Source organism: Salminus brasiliensis, chromosome 5 (genome assembly GCF_030463535.1).
Source record: "Salminus brasiliensis chromosome 5, fSalBra1.hap2, whole genome shotgun sequence".
Lineage (NCBI taxonomy): Eukaryota > Metazoa > Chordata > Actinopteri > Characiformes > Bryconidae > Salminus > Salminus brasiliensis.
In genome coordinates, this window is record NC_132882.1 from 510802 (window position 1) to 535089 (window position 24288).

General features: G+C 43.6%; 1 protein-coding gene across 2 annotated transcripts; it reads right to left on the bottom strand.

Moving 5' to 3' along the window:
- Window positions 1–2770: 2770 nt before the first annotated feature.
- LOC140555866 (contactin-2-like) lies at window positions 2771–23371 on the bottom strand. 2 transcript variants are annotated; one of them, XM_072679195.1, is made up of 6 exons: window positions 23174–23371; window positions 19653–19691; window positions 14391–14627; window positions 13983–14288; window positions 10087–10380; window positions 2771–3630 (listed from the first exon to the last, which is right to left on the bottom strand). In XM_072679195.1, the coding sequence occupies exons 1-6, from the start codon at window positions 23205–23207 to the stop codon at window positions 3569–3571; spliced, it is 972 nt and encodes a 323-aa protein (XP_072535296.1). In that variant the 5' UTR covers window positions 23208–23371; the 3' UTR covers window positions 2771–3568. The 2 variants fall into 2 exon arrangements, with proteins under 2 accessions (XP_072535296.1, XP_072535295.1); XM_072679194.1 differs by lacking the exon at window positions 2771–3630 and adding an exon at window positions 6882–9390.
- Window positions 23372–24288: the final 917 nt, after the last annotated feature.

Genomic DNA, 24288 nt, shown 5'->3' on the forward strand with positions numbered 1-24288 from the left:
CTTCACTGGCTACCTGTAGCTGCCCACATCAGATTCAAAACTATGACACTGGCCTACAAAACAAAGAATGGACCAGACCCTCTGGACTGGATGGCAATGGTCAAAAGCCGTTTTTCTGTCCTGGCACCGAATTGGTGGAATAAATCTACTAAACTGGATCTGTGCAGTGCCTATAACCTTATCTTGGATAGAAAATTGATGAAAGAGTGCTCATCATCTGGCCACTATGAATATTTGGTTATGCCATTTGGGCTACTGAATGCCCCAGAAGTTTTCCAACAGTTCATAAATGAGTTCTTGAGTGAGAGGCACTTGACTGCTATGTGTTTGTCTATCTGGATGACATCTTCATATATAGCAAGAACATATACAAGAGCATATCCCATATCCCACATCCCACAAGTTCAGGGCCATGGTTGATTGGCCTCATCCCACATCACTTTGATAGGCACATCCTTGGCTTTGCTAATTTCTTTTAAAGGTTTGTTAGACATTTTAGCTCTCTTCTATCAGTGGAAACCTCCTCTGAGCTAGTGGCCTGTCACTGTACTCGCTGAGGCACTCATTCAATAAGGATTGGATGATGTGGTGTCGCTAGCGCTCCAGAGCAAGCAAGATCCAGGTGGAGGGCCATCTGGTGTGCTCTTTGTTCAGAGTGTCATCAGGGAGAAGGTCCTGCAATGATGCATGCCTTGCACTTAATGGCACCCTCACAACATGCACCTATGACAATAGTTTTGGTGGTTTCAAATAGCTGCATGTCTGGTATGTGCCCAGTGCAAAGAACCCAGGACCAAGCCCGTGGGCCTTCTGCATGCTTTGCACATCTCCTGAGACTTTATCACATGGTTGCCTGCCTCTCAGGGTGGCAGCAATATTAGTCATGGTCAACTGCATTTCCACCTTTTGCCAGCTGTTAGGAGCTGAGGCTAGTCTGTTGTCTACCCTCTGATGTCTGAGTAAATAGGTGCAACATGTAAAACCTATAATGCAGAAACAGTCACACACATTCTACAGAGAAGGATAAAAATGCATTTTTATCATGATCACCATCTAGTACTGTGTTGTGGCTGCTTTAACAGAGTCTAGTAACTTGTTAAGAAAGTTCTGAGATAGAGTCTTCTGAGTCTTCTTGGTGAGAGGCAGTTTTCCTTGGCTCCATGATTGCACTCTTGGGCATAAAATATGTTGGTTACTTTGGGGTCCTAAAGGGTTGTTCTTGGTCAAGAAGCAGATAGTGTCAATCAGTACAAAGGATCTCTGGTGCCTGGTGCCGAAATAGCTGTCACTTAAGGTATCCTGGAATTTCATTTCCTGCATTTCCAAAGAGGAAAGTTTATAGGGTCTCTGCAATTTAGGGCCACTTAGTGACTCCAGAGGGGGTGAGAGTGGTTGTTAGAGAGGGAGTACGGTCTCTGGGTTAATTTATGAGTAACCCAAGATTCACATTTTCCTGAAAGGTAATAAGCAAATCCAGTACCCTGTGAGTATCCTTTGTTCTACTGGTGCAGTCCAGTCCTTGGTTTTAGCTATCCTTTTGTGGTCTGTACCTATTTTATTGTGGCAAAGCAATGAAGTATGTGAAAGTTCCTCTGCATCATGTTCTAACCTCAGGGTTAGCCGCTGGGGAGTTTAGAGTGGGTGTTTGTCCCTCCTTGACAGTTGAAGGGGTCACATGTATCGTGGGTAATAACATTGCAGGGTGGTTTGTTGCCACCCCTTTAAGGCATAAATGAAGGATTTTTTGGCCAGGTCTTAGAAAAGATGTGGTTGAGTTAAAAGAGTCCTGATAGAGTGTAAAGCACCACTGCAAAAACAAGATCTGGTCATCAGTACCTGTTAATGTACCAGTACTGCAACATGTTTCCCAGAGGCCATTTCTCTTCGCAAAATCACAGCACCAGTAGTAATATGAGCTTTAATGAAGTACCTCACTATCGTTGGTCTGCCTAAGGTTGTTCAGTCTCACCAGGGTACAACGTTTCTTATCATCCAGAGTCACAGGGTGCTCTGGAGAGGTTTCACCAGTATTTAAAGTCCATGCTTAGGAAAAACTGTCTGAAAACAGGGACGGACTGGGATTGGGGGGGGGGGGGGGGGGGGGGGGGCTTGCACTTTTTGCTGCATGTGAGGCTGTTCAGGAACCATTGGGGTTTAGTCCTGCCCAGTCCTACAATTTTCTGTGTAAATTTCAGACTCTTGTCCTCTGCCTAGAATTGATGACTGTGTTGACAATGTAGGTTATACTCAGTTTGTTAGTAAACTTGATTTATTAAAAGGATACTGGCAAGTATCTTTAACTTCTCGGGCATCAGATATTTTAGCATTTGTAACTCCTGATGCTTTTTTACAGTACACAGTTCTACCATTTGGTAGCTTCCACCCCTGCTAGCTTCGAAAAGCTGGTAAACACTGTTTTTCTCTTACGTGGATGATCTTGTGATCTACACCTTAGATTGACCCTCCCATTGGCCCTTCTCTGTAGTACTCCTGGTTGGGCTGCTCCTAATTTCTCTACACTTCTAATTTCTCTACTTCGTAAAGATGATTGTGGTGTGGAGCATCCCGAGTGCTGCTTTTCTTGTAAGTTCAACAAGCACCAGGTAAATTATTCTACCATTGAGAAAGAGACCCCGGACCTGGAATATCTCATCATCTCGTGCAGGCCAGTGAGGTTGCCTAGAAACATCTCAGGGGTCATTATTGCCACCGTGTACATACCTATGCAGGCTGACACAGACCTGACGCTCGGGAGACTGTACAAGGCGATCAACAAGCAAGAATCCATTCACCCAGAGGCTGTGTTCATTGTTGTTGGGGACTTTAATAAAGCAAACCTAAGGAAAGTTCTTTCAGCATATCTCATGCAGCACGCAAAGAACACAGACTCTCAGCCACTGCTACACCCCCTTCCGAGGGGCGTACAAAGCCCTCCCCAAGCCCTCCCCAGATCACTCTTCAATCCTGCTCCTGCCCACTTACAGGCAAATCAAAAATCTATTCAAATCACTTTTGTTGTCACATCACATTACACAGGTGTAAAGGAGAGTGAAAGACCTGGGTGCATAGTCATTCACTGTAGCACAAAAAAGGATAGAAATTTACAAAATAGAAATACTGAATATTTACACCATAACTTATACTATACATAAACACACACACACACACACACACACACACAAAAAAACTACTATTACAACAATCAAACTACTACTTACAATACTGCACTGGTAAAATGTACAGTTAAATGTACAGGTCTGATATAATCTGAATGTTTACATTATTTACAGAAGGCACTGGATGGGTGTGAGTTCAGGTGTAGTATGGGTGGGGAAAAGTCTTTGTGGGTGCTATGTGACTGAGCATAGGGTTCCCAGTCACATAGGCAGAAGCTCAAATGGAAGCCGCCCACCATCAGGGTGGTTCATCGCTGGTCAGACCAATCAGACTCTATGCTTCAGGACTGTTTTGATGACTTGAACTGGGAGATGTTTCGTGATTCGTCAAACATCATTGACGAGTATGCAGAGGATGTTGTGCCCACAAAGCCTGTTCATGTTTCCCTGAATCAGAAGCCATAGCTCAACTGTGAAGTTTGCACAGCTCTGAACACCAGTGCTGCTTTCAGACCTGGAAATATAAAATAAAATAGTATAAAATAGGAAGTATAAAATAGCCAGCTATGCTCTCCATAAGACCATAAAAGCAGCCAAATTTGAGTACAGATTTTCTAGGCAAACCAGCAATTTAAAGCTAAGGCACCATTCACTGCTGAGTCACACCCACCCTCTTTCTCCGAAGCTGATCCTTTAAGCGTGTCAACACACACAAATCTCCTGACCTCAGCTTGCTGGAGTCTTTGCAGACATCTTCAACACCTCTCTCACTCTCTGTCGTGCCAGCATGCTTCAAACTGGCCATCATTGTCCCTTTTCCAAAGCCAGCATTACCTGCCTAAATGACTTGCGCTGGTTGCTTTAACCACTATCATAAGCAAGCACTTTGAAAGGCTGGTTAGAGACTTAATCTGTTCCTCACTACCTGCCACCGTGGACCCACTGCAGATCTGGGTCTGGGTGGTGAAGAAAGCACATCAGTGCCTCCTTTACCTCAGATGGCTGAGGAGGTTTGGTATGAACCCTTGCATCCTCAGGACGTAAGTGCACCCTGCACTTACTACTGGAACCCACTACACCTGAACAACACCCATCCAATGCCTTCTGTAAATAATGTAAACATTCAGATCATATCAAACCTGTACATTTAACTGTTTAACTGTTACCAGTGCAGTATTGTAAACAGAGAGTGTGTATAGTGTGTGTGTAATGTGTGTATATGTATAGTATAGTGTGTGTGTACATGTATAGTATAAATTAACATGTAAATATTCAGTGTTTCTATTCTGTAAATTTGTATTCTTTTTTGTACTACTGTGAGGGACAATGCACCTGTCAGGCCCTCATTACCGTGCCCTCCCCCAGGGCGATCCCGGATCGCAACCCCCAGGCCTATATAAGGACCTCCGGCTCATTTGTGTTCATTTCGTGTTCATGTGTTGCACCTGGGACTGGGGGCATTTAAGGAGTCTCCCTCCAGCTAGTTACTGCTGTGAATTGAATTGCTACGTGTTTGTGGTGTGATTCTGTTAGCTAGTATCTTGTTTTGTTTATGTTTTCTTCAAGTCTGGTTCTCGAGGCAGTTCTGTTACGTTGCGTCCAGTTCATGCTCCCTGGCAGCTCAAGCTCACAAGGCAGTTTCACGGTATCCTCAGGTTGGGCTTGCCTGGTTATCTTGTTCAGGCAGCTGGTCCTCCAGTTTCCCCTTTGTTTACATAGAGCATGGCTCTTGTTCTCAGTTCTAGTTTCCCCTTAGGATCGCACCAGCAGGCTTGTGGCTGTTTAAGTTCTCCCTGCTTTTTCCGAAGCGAGGCTTGTGGTTTAGGTTCCCTTATTACTTTCCTGTATCCCAAGCTAGGCTTGTGGTTTTCGTTTGTCCCCTTCTCATGTTCTGATCCTGTTAGATCACGGCTCAATCCCCTGCCGCTCACTGCTCCTCCTAGTCCTAGGTTTGTTGTTTTCACTGGTTGGTTTGTCATGTTCTGTTTGAGTTTCGGTTTTAAAAGTGTTAAAGTGTTACTTTAGATGTGCACATATAGTTACCTGATTGTCTAAACACAACAGGTTAGAAGATATGTTTAGAACCTAACCTTGATCCTAGCCTAACCTTAACCTCAACCCAAAACAATATATAAGTTTTCTTTACAATATTAGTTTATTTGAGATGTGATAGTTCATCCTGGACACCTTTTCAGATGAATGCTTTTAGCTACTTTAGGTTTTACCCATTTCTGACACATATGAGCAAATGCACACACTGCTTGTCTAGTCCCCATAGAGAAGTACTGCCAATAGAATAGGACTCTCTGGAGCAGATCATCATCATGAACCTATTGGCACCATGCTGCCTAATGCCAGGCGTTCTCTAGAATGATGATGGACCCTCCAGTACTTAAAAAGTAAAAGTAAAAGTAAAAGTGTCTGCGAGTTAAGTGTGTGTGCATACGTATCTAAGAAAAAGAGAGAGGATGTTTTTAAGGGTGTGTGTTTCCATGCCAGTGCCAGTGTGCCAATGCCAATCTTTGTGATTGAACCAGCACACATCCGGTTCTCTTCTCTAGCCATTTCTGCCCACACAAAGAAGGTCAGCTGATCTTATTGGTCTTGGCTACAAAAAGGCTGAAGTTGACTGTTTGATCTGCTAACATCCAGTTCCCAATAACAGGATGCAGAAAACAGTGGGGGGAGTAGTTTTTATACTGTAACCTTCAGTAACACTCTCTTTTTTTCTGCCTTCACCACCACTGTTTTGGGCAAAACAACTTTTTGAAAATGCTGACATCAATTAGTACACTGTGACAAAGCATTGTGTATGTTTTATTTGTTATATTTTACACTCTGTTAGCTCTCCCTTCTGCGTAGACATGATAATGCTAACATCTGAAAGACCTACGGTCAGGGTTAGGGATCCCACAAATCTATACGTATATGTGTGTATGCGCCTTAGTGTAATGCTTTTAAACTACCTTGGTGGACATTAATTGTCACTGTAGCCACTTCTCTTTAAGGTCACTTACTGGACCGGGGCCAAGTCTTACCATAAACTTGTGAGATTACTAATTCAGTGAGTGTATTTGAATTCTGACTGGTTGGAAAATATTTTGAATGTTTATTTAAAAAATTAACCAAATGTCACTCATAACCAAATGTCAGTAATTTGCAGATAGATGCTCACGCTTGTGAACAAAACAGATGCATCAGATGCTTCTTTACTGTTTGGTAAGAAATTTTATTTGAGGCCTTTTTAACAGTTTTAGTTTGTTAAATTGATCTTTTTTTATTGTCTTTTACCTTCTGGCTGTTTTTTAGGAGACTGTACTCTCTTCCATCCTGCCCTCTTTCATCCCAGTGCCAAACTTCTTGTGTTCTCCATCTATACCTTCTTCTTTGTTATTTTTTCCAGTGCGTCTTTTACAGATACACAAAACCACCAGCAGTAGGAACACCACCATAAAAGGCACCACCACGACAACCCAGCTGAATGCTTTGCTTTTTATAGGGGGAGACATAGAAAATTAGGGTAGCAACAGAACAGCAATTTCCCAACAGAATTAAGCCTTCAGGTTTTTCAGCCTTCAGATTTAGGTTGCCTTCACACCTATCTGAACCAGTCTGAAAGGTGCTTTGAACCACGGTTCGGACCAAAGGAATTCTGGTCAGACCAAAAAAGTTGGTCTCAGTCAGGTTCAAACCGAACCATGGTTGGGTTGGTTTACAGTGTAAAAAGATTTTGGCAGGCTGTTATCACCCAAAAGGAAAAGACAGTTTTGTTTTGAAATAATAGTTTTGTTTTGTTTTATTAAATCATTGCATCATCAACAATTTTGTATAAACGTGACATAACTGCATTACAAAGGTACGGTGGAAGTGTTATGAACATATGGGTCATGGCTGAGAGTTGGGAAGTGCAGCCCCAATATAGTGGTCCAATTATGGTGAGTTTCTTGTCCAACAGACATCAACCCACTCTAAGTGCAGAACGATTTCCACTTATCTTATTGCTGTGATATATTTACACAAATACACAAATGTATTGTGGTATTGTTATTGTCTCCTTATGAATTATTTAACTTTATATATTATATATGTATTATGATGTTGGTCACAGTCCCAGTAAGGAAGTACAGTGGGGGAAAAAAAACTATTTAGTCTGTCACCAATTGTGCAAGTTCTCCCACTTAAAAAGATGAGAGAGGCCTGTAATTGACATCATAGGTAGACCTCAACTATGAGAGACAACATGAGAAAAAACATTCTGAAAATCACATTGTCTGATTTTTAAAGAATTTATTTGCAAATAATGGTGGAAGTATTTGGTCACCTACAAACAAATAATAAAAGATATATAAAAGACACCTGCCCACAACCTCAAACAGTCACGCTCCAAACTCCACTATGGTGAAGACCAAAGAGCTGTCGAAGGACACCAGAAACAAAACTGTAGACCTGCACCAGGCTGGAAGACTGAATCTGCAATAGGCAGCAGCTTGGTGTGGAGAAATCTACTGTGGAGCAATAATCAGAAAATGGGAGACCTACAAGACCACTGCTAATCTCCCTCCATCAGGGGCTCTCAGCCCGTGGGGTCAAAATGATCACAAGAACGGTGAGCAGAAATCCCAGAACCACACGGGGGGACCTAGTGAATGACCTGCAGAAAGCTGGGACCAACGTTACAAAGGCTACCGTCAGTAACACACTACGCCGCCAGGGACTCTTGCAGTGCCAGACGTGTTCCCCTGCGTAAGCCAGTTCATCCACAGTTCCGGCACGTCTGAAGTTTCCTAGAGAGCATTTGGATGTTCCGGAAGAGTTTTGGGAGAATGTCTTATGGTCAGATGAAACCAAAGTAGAACTGTTTGGTACAAACACAACTCGCTGTGTTTGGAGGAGAGTGAATGCTGAGTTGCATCCAAAGAACCCCATACCAACTGTGAAGCATGGGGGTGGCAACATCATGCTTTGGGGCTGTTTCTCTGCAGAGGGACTAGGACGACTGGTCCGTGTACATGAAAGAATGAATGGGTTCATGTATTGTGAGATTTTGAGTGCAAACCTCATTCCATCAGCAAGGGCATTGAAGATGAAACGTGGCTGGGTCTTTCAGCATGACGGTGATCCCAAGCACACTGCCAGGGCAACAAAGGAGTGGCTTCATAAGAAGCATTTCAAGGTCCTGGAGTGGCCTAGCCAGTCTCCAGATCTCAACCCCATAGAAAACCTTTGGAGGGAGTTGAAAGTCCGTGTTGCCCGTCGACAGCCCCAAAACATCACTGCTCTAGAGGGGATTTGCATGGAGGAATGGGCCAACCTTGTGAAGACTTACAGAAAACGTTTGACCTCTGTCATTGCCAACAAAGGATATATAAGTATTGAGATGAACTTTTGTTATTGACCAAATACTTATTTTCCACCATTATTTGCAAATAAATTCTTTTAAAATCAGACAATGTGATTTCCTGAATTGGTTTTTCTAATTTTGTCTCTCATAGTTGAGGTCTATCTATGATGTCAATTACAGCCTCTCTCATCTTTTTAAGTGGGAGAACACAATTGGTGACTGACTAAATACTTTTTTTTCTGCACTGTAGGTGCAGAGAGTTAGTATGGGGTGGAGGTGTAATGACATATCTAATTTGATGAGACCGGTGAGAAATGCTGTGGCAGCGGTTTGGTGGAACCAAATCAATCTGTTCATACAGTTTTGTTTTGTTTGTTTTCTTAACTTAGGACAAGGCTGGGATAATTTAGGCTTCACTGAAATGAATTTAGTGCTAGACTGATTTAACTCAGAACTGGTTTAGTGGAAATTGGTCTTTCTTGATTCAGGACTTGCTTGGGCTGGTTCAGGACTTTTCTGTCCTAAACTGAACTAGCTTAATGGGTCCGGATTCTGTTTTGGAAGGATGAGGAGCTTTTTTACGCTGAAAGATGTTCTTAACACCAGTATTGAACAGTACACTGGGTTTCTTAACCTGTGCTGGGGATTAAAACTGTAGACTGGACACCAGTACTGGGATATGAAGAAGGTATATGAGTTAACCTGCAAACCGACATTCATTGCTCTTGCGGGAGAAACCAGAGCCCGTCCATTTAGCACTGCAAGTGTACGTCCCAGTTTTCCCAGAGAGGATTTGATCTTTAGACTCTTGCAGTTTTTCTGGATCTGTTGCTCCTTCTGGAGTGTAAAGCCAGAGGTAGGAATCAGGCTGGCTGCTCCACTGACCCTCACATTTCATCTGTGTACAGTCCAGGCGGGGCTTAGGAGGACCAGCTAACACACAATTACACATCAGTCAGATACACAGTCATGGGAAAGAAACACAGAAACCCTAAAATATACTGTACACAATCCAATCTGAATGATATCAGAGTGAAAGAAGTGTTTCATTAAAACCTCATCAGTGTTGTGTAAATGTGACACCACTGTGTTATGAAGGTATTAATAAAGGGTTATGAACATATGGGTCATGGCTGGGAGGAGCAGCAAATGTCCAAGTATGATAAGTTTCTACCTCTCCGTTATCTATCATCACACCACAGGATTATGAATGTTTTCTGCTCATATTTCTGTGGTTTATGTATAAAGCTACTTTGGTATTGTGGTATTTTTGTGATTTGTGTAACTGTACTGCTGTATTATGTTGTTGTGTGGATATTTATTTACACTGCAAAATATATATCTTAGTGAATAAAATCCTCATTAATTTAGTCTAAACAGCTGATATTTCTTATTTTGAGATTGGTGTAAGAATATTATTTTTAAATTGCAATGTACAGTATTTTTGTTTCAGCATGCAGATCATTACTTTTTAGTGGCAAACATTATTACTTACAAACTGCAGAATTTTGCCTCCATGTTACCTTCTATACCCTGTTTACTAGACCAACGTCTAGATTTCAGATGATTTTATTCACTAAGAAATGATGGTTTGCAGTGTTTGTTATTGTGTTGTTTGATTTGGGTTACCTATGACTGTGAGGACCTGTTGATCAGAGGGCAAGTTGCTATGCATCACTGCATCTTCACTGATGTGGATGAACCTGTAGGTGGCATCACAGTGGTACACGCCTTCGCTGGACTTGGTGATGTTCTGGATGATAATTGTGTTTTCAGAGACTTTCTGTATCCCTGTGATTTTTCGTCCATCCTTATAAAATACAGCCTTGTCTAAATGAGCAGCCTGCCACACAGTACAGCTCACAGTGACATCATCACCCAACCACGCTGGCCTTTCTGACATCTGCAGCCTCACCATTTTTCCTAAGAGAAAGAGACAGAAAGACAAAAGTTGGAGAGATAGAAAAGGGGGTGGAAGAGAGAACGAGCAGAGGTCACAGTTCCAGTAAGTCAATGCCGGTTAAAAGTTTGTGTATGGGGTGGAGGTGTAATTAGACATGTGAGATAACTTGGATTTTGGACCAGTACACTGTGCTACAGTCTCAGAACCGGCTGGTTCTGGTATTTATGCTTCTGTACCTCCTGCCTCTGCCTTAATAATCACCATAGGCTGACATGCACCTCCCCAGAAATGTAACTACATGATGTGGCAGTGTAGTTCGTAACAGCCGTGATTGGTCTGCTTGGTAGCATTGTATTTCCACCTTTGCCACTGTTTATAAATTTAGTTGGTCATCCCATCCCATGTCCTGGACTCATTTTCTTCCCTCACCCCTGGTAACTGCTACTAATACTTTCCTTTCTTCACGCTCTTCTTCAGTTAGCCTTCTCTGCCCTTTGCACTTATTTATCACATCATTACATCAACAGAACTTATGGCATCCTATCCAGAGCAACGTATTCCCAAGTACTTGCTCCACTGAGCAACTCCACTTTTCTGCCTTGAAGGCAACATGAAAAACCTTCTCTGTATTGGCTTGCCCCAAAAAAAACCTTCACCTTCTCCTTAACCTCTCTAACTCCAGAAGATTGTTGGTCCTTTGGAGGAGAAGGCTAACCAGACCTGTGACCCCTGACTCCATGTGTTCCATGGATGGTAAGTACTGGGTTCTGTCACAATCCCTCCTGACTCAGCAAGGTATTGCACAGAGCCATGCCTTTGCACTTTTTGCATTAATTTGTGACCCATGCAGTGTCTGAAACATTATAACAATTTGACAATTTGGAAGTAAATGCTAACTAGCATAGCATACTATACCATAACATAGCATAGCATAACTGAACTCTAACCAGGCCTATGTAATGTCTCTGGCTATATTAATTGCTAACTGTAGAACTAGGTACTATCACGCCTGTGAGTATCAGGGGCTTGTTCATGGGAGTGCGCTGAACTCTCCTCGCTTCGGTTGTGAAGCTCTCGTCAAGGAAGTCAGCTCTGGTGCGCGCTCTAGTTATCGCCTGTGTTCTGGTAAGCTAGCCCTGTCACTGTCTCAGTTCTGTTGTTTGGGCTCTGGTAAGCTGGCCCCGTCCTTGTATCGGTTCTGTTGTTTGGGTTCGGCAGCGGATCCCTCAGCTCCGGAGGTCCAGTAAGTCTCAGAAGCGCCTGACCCGCGCTGTCTTTCTGTTTCACGGTTTTCCCCAGGCACTGCCTGTAGGTTTAGGTTTTCTGTATCGTTCTGGCTCAGCCCTGGCATGCTAGCCTAGCCCTGGTATATATTCTATATAGTTGTAAGTGACAAATGCTAGGATGCTAAAAAGGCACAAAAGGCCATTGCTCTGGCATTGGCCGGTTTCTTGATCAGGAATGATCAGGGCACCCTACTCTTTTTTTTTCAGTAACGTTCTGTTACTGTGCAGGTAAATGTGTGGGGAAGGGAGTGGTTTTGAGAGATGTTTGGTCACCATTTGATGTACCTTCTGAAGGAATGTTTGCAAAAAAAAAGGTCTAACATCAGTGCTTCTGCTCAATGCTGAGCAGCCAGTGTTAGAGGCTCACTGTCTCTGTCTTTTAGCTTGTACTTTAATTACACATTAATCTCTGTTTAGCTAATTTTCTACTTCTCTTCTTCTCTTTCTCTTCTACTACAGAGACAGTCCTTCAGACCCAATCACAGCACAGACACAGTCCTTCAGACCCAATCACAGCACAGACACAGTCCTTCAGACCCAATCACAGCCCAGAGACAGCCCTTCAGACCCAATCACAGCACAGAGACGGCCCTTCAGACCCAATCACAGCACAGACACAGTCCTTCAGACCCAATCACAGCACAGAGACAGTCCTTCAGACCCAATCACAGCACAGACACAGTCCTTCAGACCCAATCACAGCCCAGAGACAGCCCTTCAGACCCAATCACAGCACAGAGACAGCCCTTCAGACCCAATCACAGCACAGAGACAGTCCTTCAGACCCAATCACAGCACAGAGACAGTCCTTCAGACCCAATCACAGCACAGAGACAGCCCTTCAGACCCAATCACAGCACAGAGACAGCCCTTCAGACCCAATCACAGCACAGAGACAGTCCTAGTGAAGATTACACACCATCTCCTTCCTGCCTCTGATCAAGGCTATGTATCTTTATTAGCTCTACTAGACCTCAGTGCAGCCTTTGACACTACAGGTATAGTTTGAAGATTTTTATCTTCAAATTATACAAAAGTGAGATGTGGAATCCCAGATGGCTCTATTTTAGGATAACTATTATTTACATTATACATGTTACCACTGGTGATGAATCTAGAATAAAGAAAATTGAGGACTGTGTAAAGGATGTAAACGATGGATGTCACACAACTTTTCCTTCTAAACAGTTACAAAAAAGAGGTTCTCCTTTTAGGTCTTAATGTTAAACTTGATTCTTCTGGTTCAGCAACTAACAATATTGGTGTCATAATTGATTCAGAGCATTTGACCAATATATAGCTAATATTACTAGGACAGCTTTTCTACATTACATACATTGTCATAATTCCATACGCTGAGATACTGGATCTGTCCCCTCGCTACTTGAACGTGATCATTCAGGTTTAATGGTGGAGCGGGTGGATGCCAGTATTTGTGTTCCCTTTTGGCTCTCTCTTTTGATTAGACTTTTATAGTCAGACCTGCCAGAAATAATTCTGTATTTGTCCTTCTCTGAGTTAATGACTGGCCACTTAGCAGGCCTGACATGATGGAAGACTGACTGCTGGAAACCTGCATCCGCATTAGACCAACTGCCCACCCACCATACTGACCACGGGGCTCCCCTGCCACCCATGTCAGACCAGCTGCCTACCTTCCTGCCACTGTTATGTGCATAATGACCACTATTATCATTATTACCCATCACCATATTACTCTGACCATCACTTCTATGATTATATTAGATATATATGTAAAGACTGGCTCCAGGCAAGTTCCACCTACTGCCACCAGGGGGCGGGTGGCTGCCAGAGCCAATCAAGCACAACAGCCTACAACTGGGAGGAGCACTATTTAGGAGCTCATATGCTGGATCTTTGTCATCATATGAGCCAAGATAAACAGTCCAGAATGCTAGAAGATTGGGAGTTCTCACGCCCCCCTAACCTTTTTCTGTATACTTCTCCAGTCTCAAGTTCTTTGTCTCCCAAAAGAAAAGAGAAAAAAAAACAACTATAACTTTCTTAGACATAACTTTGTCTTTCTTTCCCAGTTTTCCCAGTAACTTGGTTAGCCAGCCTTCTCCTGGTGTCCTTTGTTCTTTACCCACTGTGTGGTGTTTATGCCAGGTAGAGTCTTTGTTTAGTTTCTCCAACTCTTTTTTGGGATCTACTCAGTTTAGGTCTCTCTCTAGAGACCTCTTTCTCAGTTCCTACCTTAGGATAAAAGTAGAGCACTCACTCCTGAACACAGCAGTTGGGTTCTGCCAGTCTTTAGAATGATGGTGTGCAGTGCTGTAAAGAATACCTGGAGTTGTTGTTATGAGAGATGTTACCTGTAGCTGTGAGCTTGATGGCGTTACTACGTGGGCGCTCCTCTCGCGTCAGACCCTTCTTGGCGTCCATGCACCAATAGGTCCTGCCGTCTCCCTCTCCAACATCAGCATGTATGATCAGACTGCTGTTAGACTGTGTTGGGTCGCGTTTTATTGGCTGCCACATTTCTTGATCACCTTCTGTATAACGGCACCACCAGTCATTTAGCCCTTCCTCCATGTAGAGCTTTAGAGTAACTGATCCTCCTTTACCGATAACAGTGTCTGTATTGTTTAACACAGACAGTGATGCCTGGGGCAACATATCTGGTGGTGGGGTGGAGAAAGAGATGCAGAGAGAAGGTTTTAGCCAGACTCTGTACTTTACTGAAGGATTATTCTTTATTTTTTAGCATTGTGATGTCCTACCCTGCACTTTGATCTCAACAGCCTCACTCTTCTGACCTCCATGTTCACACTGGTACGTTCCTGAGTCGTCCACTGTCACTGCTGGAAACTTCAGTGTGGCATTGCTGGTAGGTATGGGATTGCCTTTAAAGAACCATGTTACACCACTCGCCAATACATTACCACCATCCTTACACCTCAGAGTCACCTCATCAGACACATACAGACGGTGGGAAGGGAACCCTGGAAACAAGGAAACTGGGAAGAAAGAGGGAGATGTGTTAGTGTGTCTGTCTATCCTTACACAGGGCTCCATACTAATGGCTAATAAAAATAGCACAATAGACAGTGTTGTTTGCAGTAATGCCAGAGACATTATGAATTAAGACACCGGTCACTGGTTGAAATATGAATGGGACTTGCAATACTTTAGCATGGCATCTGTTTACAGATAGTCAGAAGTCCTGCTCCTCAACTAAAAGAGCCAATCAACTTGCTGATTATGTAACCAGTGGAGGAGGCACAACCCCCTACCCTCATACAGATATCAGATCAAGACAGCAAGGAAATTCTCTTGGTTTGGTTTAAGACACTGTTGTGCTGTGGTTAAGTATATTTCATAGTGCTTTAAATGGTTAATTTTCCAGTAAATCTAAAAATATTCAACGAGAAACCACAGAATGTTATAACATAAAGGCATATCATGATTTTCAGTTTATTTGTGATGTATCCAACCTAAAAGATGAAGTTTTAGGAAAGGGTTACATTTATCATAACATTGTACTTCTACTGCTGTTGATTTTATAACTACCTCAAGCCAATGCAATGGAATTTTGTTCTTATGCGCACTGTATTGTCTAGTAATCAAATCAGGTGACCAGAGGTCACATATATAAAATACATAATCCAAACAGCTGATGACATGATGACAATATAAAAACACACACATGCAACAAAAATGTTTTGAAAGTTCATGAAAACATTTTTGATTTCAGTTTTCTTGGACAGGGGTTAAGCTTAGTCCTGGACTGGTACTGACTTTCTCCTTTGTTTAGAATGCTGTGCAGTCCAAGACAGCTTATTAAGATACTGACGCATAATATCTTAACTGATCACATAAAACATAAAACCTTGTATTTCAGTATACCATTAAAGTATCCTGCATATGATCTGTTATAACCGTATTCTGTTAATTGCATTAGGGGAATCTGTCCTCAGATTTTGAGGGTGAGTTTGTTTTCCAGAGGCATCCAGAGTCTGTGAGCTCCAGGCACTTAACACACCAAGAACTGTAGCACACCACTTCACATCAGACCAGTGCCCAACACACACAGCTGCTGTAGTTACCGTGCTGTACTTTCAAGGATGATGATAAAATAATCTGAAGAGAAAGGATTATTTGCAAATTGTGGCCATGATACACGATTTATTACAGGGTAGCAAACCACTCACACACTTCCAGTCCCTTTGTAAACCACGTGTGTGTGTGTGTGTGTGTGTTTGCTGTGTACTACTGTATTTGTATATTTTTGTAATATAGAACAGTATATACACTATATGGATAAAAGTATTGGGACACTCCTCTTAATCATTTAATTCAGGTGTTTGATTCAGTCTCATCACCACAGCTGAATAAATACACCCTGCAGTCTGTCTTTCCTCCACACATCAGTGAAAGAACTGGAGGTTCTGAAGAGCTCACTGAACTCCAGCGTGGTTCTGTATGTAATAGGAGACACTGCTGCACCACCAACAAGTAGTCCTTTTCCCACTCTCCACGAAGGACTGGCAGGGGCGGCGGCACCGGTCTACTTCTCTCTCCTCTGTGGCGCTTCACCCCGCTCTCTTTTTCTAATCTTGACATTTCCTCTTTTGAATACCATGCTGTTCCTGTCTCTTCTCCCACTAGACACATCATTGTTCTCTATCGTCCTCCTGGTCCTTTGGGCAGTTTCATTGATGAACTGGATGTTCTCTTGAGTGGACTCCCTGTTGACGCCCCACTTATTCTACTCTGCGACTTCAACCTTCCATCAGAGAAACTCCAGTCTTCATGCCTTCTCCCAATCCTATCCTCTTTTGATCTCGCGTTCAACCAGTCTGCACCAACACACAGAGCAGGGAACACTCTGGACCTGATCTTCAGCAGACCTGTCCCTACTCTGGATGTGGCTGTGACTCCTTTGGACTTCTCTGATCATCACTTTCTCTCCTTCTCACTCTCCCTCTCTGCTCCTTCAACCACCACTTCTGCAAGCTCTTCCACTCTTCACCGCAATCTTAGCTCTGTTTCCCCCTCAGCTCTTGCCTCAACTGTCCTGACCACTCTTCCTCATCTTGAATCTTTCTCCTCTCTCCCACTTGAAACTGCTACAGACACTCTCCTCTCATCTATCTCCACCTCTGTCGACCTTCTCTGCCCTTTCTCCCCTAGGTCAGCAAATTCTTCTCCACCTTCCCCGTGGCTGTCAGATGTTCTCTGCAACAACCGTAGAGAGCTAAGACTGGCTGAAAGGAAGTGGCGGAAGTCACAACACGACTCCGACCTCCACTCCTATCAGTCTCTTCTCTCCAGGTTCAGAACAGAAGTTGCTGCCGCTAAAGCATCTTACTACAGGGGGAAACTGGAAGCAGCATCTGCATCTGACCCACGTTAACTCTTCACCATCTTCTCCTCTCTCCTCAACCCTCCTACTCCCCCACCTCCCACTACCCACTACCCACCACCCTGTCTGCAGAAGATTTTGTCTCCTTCTTTGAAGAAAAGGTCGACAAGATCCGGCGATCTCTCCCCCCTGCCTCAATCCCCCTCTCTAGGCACTACCCTCCTCCCCCCTCCTCTGTCCTGCTTCTCTCCTCTTTCCACAGATGACCTCCTACATCTTCTCACCTCCAATAATCCTGCCACCTGTCCACTAGACCCTGTTCCATCCCCTCTGTTCCAAACAATCGCTCCAAACCTCCTTTCATCTCCTCTATCATAAACAGCTCTTTGTTGTCAGGTCAGGTACCATCTGCTTTCAAGTCTGCCAGAGTTGTGCCTATCCTAAAGAAACCAACTCTGGACAGCTTGGACATCGGCAACTACAGACCTATCTCTCTTCTCTCTTTCCTCTCAAAGATTCTCGAACGCTCTGTCTACAACCAACTGTCTCTCTTTCTTACTCAGAACAATCTTCAGGACTCTAACCAGTCTGGCTTCAAAGCTGCACACTCTACTGAAACTGCTCTCATTGCAGTTACAGAGAAGCTCCATGCAGCTAAAGCTGCCAGACGGTCATCGGTTCTGATCCTTCTCGACCTCTCCGCAGCTTTTGACACTGTGGACCACAAGATCCTCCTGTCTATCCTTGCCGGTCTTGGAATTACCGGCTCTGCATGGCGATGGTTTGCATCATACCTGCAGGGATGCTCATACCAGGTAACATGGCAGGGCAACACGTCCGCTCCTTGTAGTCTCTCCACTGGCGTTCCACAAGGCTCGGTTCTTGGTCCTCTTCTTCTCTCACTCTACACTCGCTCTCTTGGTAAAGTGATCTCCTCTCATGGATTCTCTTACCACTGTTACGCCGACGACACTCAGCTCATGCTCTCTTTCCCACCGTCTGACACACAGGTTTCTGCCTGTATCTCAGCATGCCTCGCCGACGTCTCGTCTTGGATGGCGGCTCACCACCTCAAACTCAACCCCAGCAAGACGGAGCTGCTGTACATCCCAGGAACTGCTGGACCAAAAAACGATCTTGCCATCACCTTTGAGAACTCACTGGTCACTCCCTCTACAGAAGCCCGAAGCCTTGGTGTAGTGATTGATGATCAGTTATCGTTCTCAGGTCATGTTGCAAACGTAACTCGGTCCTGCAGATTTCTCCTGTACAACATCGGGAGAATTCGACCCTTCCTCCCTAGAGAGGCCACCCAGGTGCTTGTTCAGTCTCTCGTCACTTCAAGACTTGACCACTGCAACTCTCTTCTGGCTGGTCTCCCTCTGCGCACCATCAGACCCCTCATCCAGAATGCAGCGGCACGGGTTGTCTTCAATGTCCCTAAATTCAGCCATGTCTCTCCACTGCTGCGTTCTCTCCACTGGCTTCCTGTAGCTGCTGCCCGCATCAGATTCAAAACCCTGACGCTGGCCTACAAAGCCAAGAACAGACCAGCCCCTCCGTACTTGATGGCAGTGGTCAAAAGCCGATCCGCACCAAGAGCCCTTCAAGCTTCAAGTACGGATCGGCTCGACCCGCCATCCCTCAAAATCCGCTGAAGACAAGCGTCCAGGCTTTTTTCTGTCCTGGCACCAAAGTGGTGGAACGAGCTGCCCCTGGCTGTCCGAACGGCCGAGTCGCTCGCTGACTGAAGACCCACCTCTTCCGAGAGTACTTGGACGAATAGAGTTCTATGGTCGCCTTATTGTAATGTGTTTAGTAATGTCTAAGCTTAGAGGTATCTTTTGAATTATTGGTCTATTCTAACTAGCTAAGGTTTTTCTTGGGTAAATAGCAAAGCACTTTGTAAGTCGCTCTGGATAAGAGCGTCTGCTAAATGCCGTAAATGTAAATGTAGTCAGCTGCTGAAATCTCCTCCCTCCTAGATCTTCCTCCATCAGCTGTGAGTGGTGTTATTATTGAACAGTGGAAGAGTTTAGGAGGAACAGCTCACAGAGAGCAGCTCAGCCACCGAGTGTCTGTCAGACCACGTAAAGTTACAGAGCGGGGTCAGGGCCGAGTGCTGAGCTCAGAGCAGAGTGCAGAAAAGCCTCCAACTGACTCAGTAACTGCAGCAGAGCTCCAGACCTGCTGCTGCTGGTAGAGCTGCAGAGGAGGACCAGCTCCTTATTAATGCCTGTGGGTTTAGAATGGGATGGCATAAAAGATACTGCTGTAGGTGGAATGTGTAGGTGTCCCAATACTTTTGCACATATAGTCTATTGGTGGTCAAAAGACTCCTAAGTCTATGACTTTGCATTTCCCAATGACAGCTGACAAAATAGTGTCTTCTCTACCTCTGAAGTTAATGGTGTGCTGGTCAGGGTGAACTAATGAACTGGGAGGGTGAGGGTGAACTGAGGTCATTTGTACAATCAGTCGAATCCTCCTCAAGAGTAATGCTTGCTGCTCTTGCAAAGCCCTAATCTTTTTAATAAACTCTACGCTACACCAATCATATAACATTAATACCACTGGCAGGTGATGTAAAAACATTGTCCATGTTTATCTGTCCATTCACCATTACTCACTCACACAGCTTTCAACACATTATAAAGGTGAGTGTGTGGAGATTTACCTTTTGGTTTCCCTTGTCCGAGTGTGAAACCCCAAAGCACTGAAAACACAGACAAAACCTCTGTTAAAAAACTGTTTTGTAACAAGTGTGTGTGACTGCAAGCGTTTGACTTTTTAAGCATCTTTAAGTGTGTGTTTGTTTATTGCCATGATACCTTTCACCATACACTACTTGGGGTCAAACGTTATTAATGGTTAAAGCACAGATTGGTCTAAACTCTGAGTCAGTGGGAATCCCGGGAGTGTAGTTTTGTGTGCTTAAGGGAGACGTGGCTATATTAACTGATGCCTGATGAAACACTAACATTGAGAACTTCCATATGGTGAGCGTGGACTGAAGCACAGAGAGGAAAGAGGAGGTGGGCTGGTGATGTGAGTAAGAGTATGTGGTACAATTCAGATAACATTACTATAAAGTAGAAACTGTATACTCATACTAACACTGAGTTACTAGTGTTTAGCATGTGACCAGAGTATCTGTCCAGAGAGTGGGTATGTGTTTACAATGTTAGTCTATATCCCACTATATATCCCTGTTGCTGCTATAGCTGTGTTTCCAACCACTACGTAATCGGTCAGGCTCTCCTGTATTCTGCCCACTTTCAGACAGTATGGCAGGTGCCCTACCAGGGAACTGGACTTGCTATACACCAATGTCAAGGAGGCATACAGCTGCATGATAACTCAGACCATAACCTGGTGCAGCTGAGGACTCCACTCGCACTGAGGCAACCCATGATGACCAGGACAGTAAGGAAGTGGTCTGCTGAGGCTCTTATTGTGTTAATGGACGGATTTGAAACAACTGAATTGAATTTCCAAAATGACAACCAGAAAGTGGATGCCATATTCAGCACTGGCAGCCTGATCACCCTGGCAAGACCCTCAGCCAGGCCCTGGATCCAGCCACAGGACGGAATGCTCAACGCCATGCAAGCACGGCCACATGCAGCACATCCCCACCGTCCATGTCTAAGTTGAGAACGGCCAGAGGAACTGAAACCTAGCAATAGGCTTGGTGCCAGACATCCATGGCCACACAAGCCCACAGAGAGGCTACAAAATACTAATCATATTTTCTGAGCACCCACAGTTCCTGAGAGAGGAGAGTTCTTCTTGCTAGAAGGACGACCAGCAGCTACTGACAGATAGCACACTCTCCGTTAGCCAGGGAAAACAAACAGCATTCTTTACCCTTTCAGGCCTGTGGAAATACAAGGTTCTGTCATGTGGGTTACAGGGGGCTCCTGCCACCTTCCAGCAGCTTATGAACATCATCCTCTGGCCCCACCATTCCTTTTCCACTGCCTAGATTGATGATGTCATTGTCTACTCTGAGGGCTAGTGGGACATCTTGCACCTGGAGCAAGTGCTGTGCATATCAATAGTTTAATTTTGTAAATGTGCTGTTTTTTTTTAGAGAATATAACCATTCACAAGTGTACCAAGCTGATATATGATACCCTATGATGAAGATAATATTCCACATGATTGTTTAACAGAAACCCAGATCTTACAGATGTGCCTAATATAGATTTTCCATTAGTCTGCTGACCAGGAAAATGTAATTCAGCATAAACATGCAAAGTTTCAGAAATACAGAAGTGAGTTACTCCACTCTTTCAGTTCCTCTTTCAGTTTAACACAGAGTTCTTGGACTTGGATCAAGTCAGATCTTCAAGTAAAAGAGGAACGTCAGCACTGTTTCAACACAAATGCTTTTACAGCTCAGTTCCAGCATTAATACCATTACAATTAATACTAATAACTAACAGCTAAATATTCACATTTATCCTAAAATATTCACATAATGTTATATAGAGTTAATTACAGGTAGATACCCTCACTGCACACTGACTTTGTTTATTTGGGTTTATTCTAATGTTATATAGAGTTAATTACAGGTAGACACTCTCACTGACCACTGACTTTGTTTGTTTGGGTTTATTCTAATGTTATATAGAGTTAATTACAGGTAGACACTCTCACTGACCACTGACTTTATGTTTATTTGGGTTTATTCTAATGTTATATAGAGTTAATTACAGGTAGACTCTCTCACTGACCACTGACTTTATGTTTATTAATGTTTATTCTAATGTTATATAGAGTTCATTACAGGTAGACACTCTCACTGACCACTAACTTTACGTTTATTAGGGTTTATTCTAATGTTATATAGAGTTAATTACAGGTAGACACTCTCACTGACCACTGACTTTATGTTTATTTGGGTTTATTCTAATGTTATATAGAGTTAATTACAGGTAGACACTCTCACTGACCACTGACTTTATGATTATTTGGGTTTATTCTAATGTTATATAGAGTTAATTACAGGTAGACGCTCTCATTGACCACTGACTTTATGTTTATTTGGGTTTATTCTAATGTTATATAGAGTTAATTACAGGTAGACACTCTCACTGACCACTGACTATGTTTATTTGGGTTTATTCTAATGTTATATAGAGTTAATTACAGGTAGACACTCTCACTGACCACTGACTTTATGTTTGTTTGGGTTTATTCTAATGTTATATAGAGTTAATTACAGGTAGACACTCTCACTGACCACTGACTTTATGATTATTTGGGTTTATTCTAATGTTATATAGAGTTAATTACAGGTAGACACTCTCATTGTTGAGATTCACAGTTTTATGAAGCTGGACCTGAACCCCTAGTTTTCTGAGCTCCCCATGTTTCTACCCTGACCATCATACTTCAGTCTAAACTAATCCTGTGAACACCTGTCTATAGGTCTGAGGTACCCCATGAAAACAAGACAATCAACAGAGAGAGAGAGAAAGAGAGACAGAGAGAGAGACAGAGAGAGACACAGAGAGAGAGAGACACAGAGAGAGAGACACACACAGAGAGAGAGAGAGAGACACACAGAGAGAGAGAGGGAGACACAGAGAGAGAGAGGGAGACACAGAGAGAGACACAGAGAGAGAGAGAGAGAAGAGACACACAGAGAGAGAGAGAGAGACACAGAGAGAGAGAGAGACACAGAGAGAGAGAGAGAGAGAAGAGACAGAGAGAGAGACAGAGAGAGACACACAGAGAGACACACACAGAGAGAGAGAGACACAGAGAGAGAGACACAGAGAGAGAGAGAGAGAGAGACAGAGAGAGAGAGAGAGAGAGACAGAGAGAGACACACAGAGAGAGAGTGAGACACACACAGAGAGAGAGACAGAGAGAGAGAGAGAGAGACAGAGAGAGACACACAGAGAGAGAGTGAGACACACACAGAGAGAGAGTGAGACACACACACACAGAGAGAGAGAGAGACAGAGAGAGAGAGAGACAGAGAGAGACACACAGAGAGAGAGTGAGACACACACAGAGAGAGAGACAGAGAGAGAGAGAGAGAGACAGAGAGACAGAGAGAGACACACAGAGAGAGAGTGAGACACACACAGAGAGAGAGTGAGACACACACACACAGAGAGAGAGAGAGAGAGAGAGAGAGAGAGAGAGAGAGAGAGCTGAATTGAGGCTGGTTGCTTTTACCTGATAAGATGAGGAGAGTGTGTTTCATGTCCATTTCTGAAGAAGTCCTGGCTCAGACTGAGAGTGGGTGTGTGTGTGAGAGAGAGATAGTGCGTGTGTGTGTGTGTGTGTGTGTGTGTGTGTGTGTGTGAGAGAGAGAGAGAGAGAGTGTGTGTGAGAGAGAGAGAGAGATATTGTGTGTGTGAGAGAGAGAGAGAGATTGTGTGTGTGTGTGTGTGTGTGTGTGTGTGTGTGTGTGTGTTCAAATTTCACCAATGGTAAATATGGTTGTCAATTTGGCAGAAATGCAACATAGTCAGTCACAGCCCTCTGTTTCAGCACAATTCAGGGAAGCAATAGCGGAAGGCCCACCTGCACAGACAGCTGTTGAGTACATCATCCAGTGTCTAAATCGCAAAGTGGAATTTGAGGCAGTACAGTCTCCCACAGTACACTAATAATGTCTAGTGAACAACATCAGATCAGATCAAAGTTTATTCGTCATTCACTCAAGAGCTAATAGTGAAATGGGGAAGGTAGTCCTCGGTGGAGATCTTCCTGACCATCAACATTTCATCACTGTGATCATCTGTTGGCCAAACTGATCCCCTGAACGGAACTCTCTGCTGACTATTACTGTACACTATTATTAACGTTATCTCTTAATTACACTTAATCCGCTACAAATCCACCAATAATTATCTAATCATCTATTATTAACACTGAACAATCTTAAAATGAACTGATGTGGTTTGCACTGTATACACATCACACTAATCTCCTAGTCCTTTATACCTGTCTGTATTATACTTTTGTTTTGTATATGTTAAAGCCTTCAAGCCCACCACCATCCAGACATTTGTCTGTCCTGGCACCAAAGTGAATCTTAAATGCTGCAAAATACAAACATCAGTACTGATACCTACACACACAATGCTCACACACTACAGTTTGCCTGTGTGTCAAATCAAGTAAAACGTGAGTGATAAGCCTTCAATAATGGCAGAATAAGAGAAGAGAACACTCTCCAGACTGGAGGTTTTTGGGGTTTTTTGTGCAGAAGTAAATACAGCTTTTTGAAGAAGATGACATCACACAGCTTTTGACTGGGTTTGCTGATTTAGATGTTAGTATGG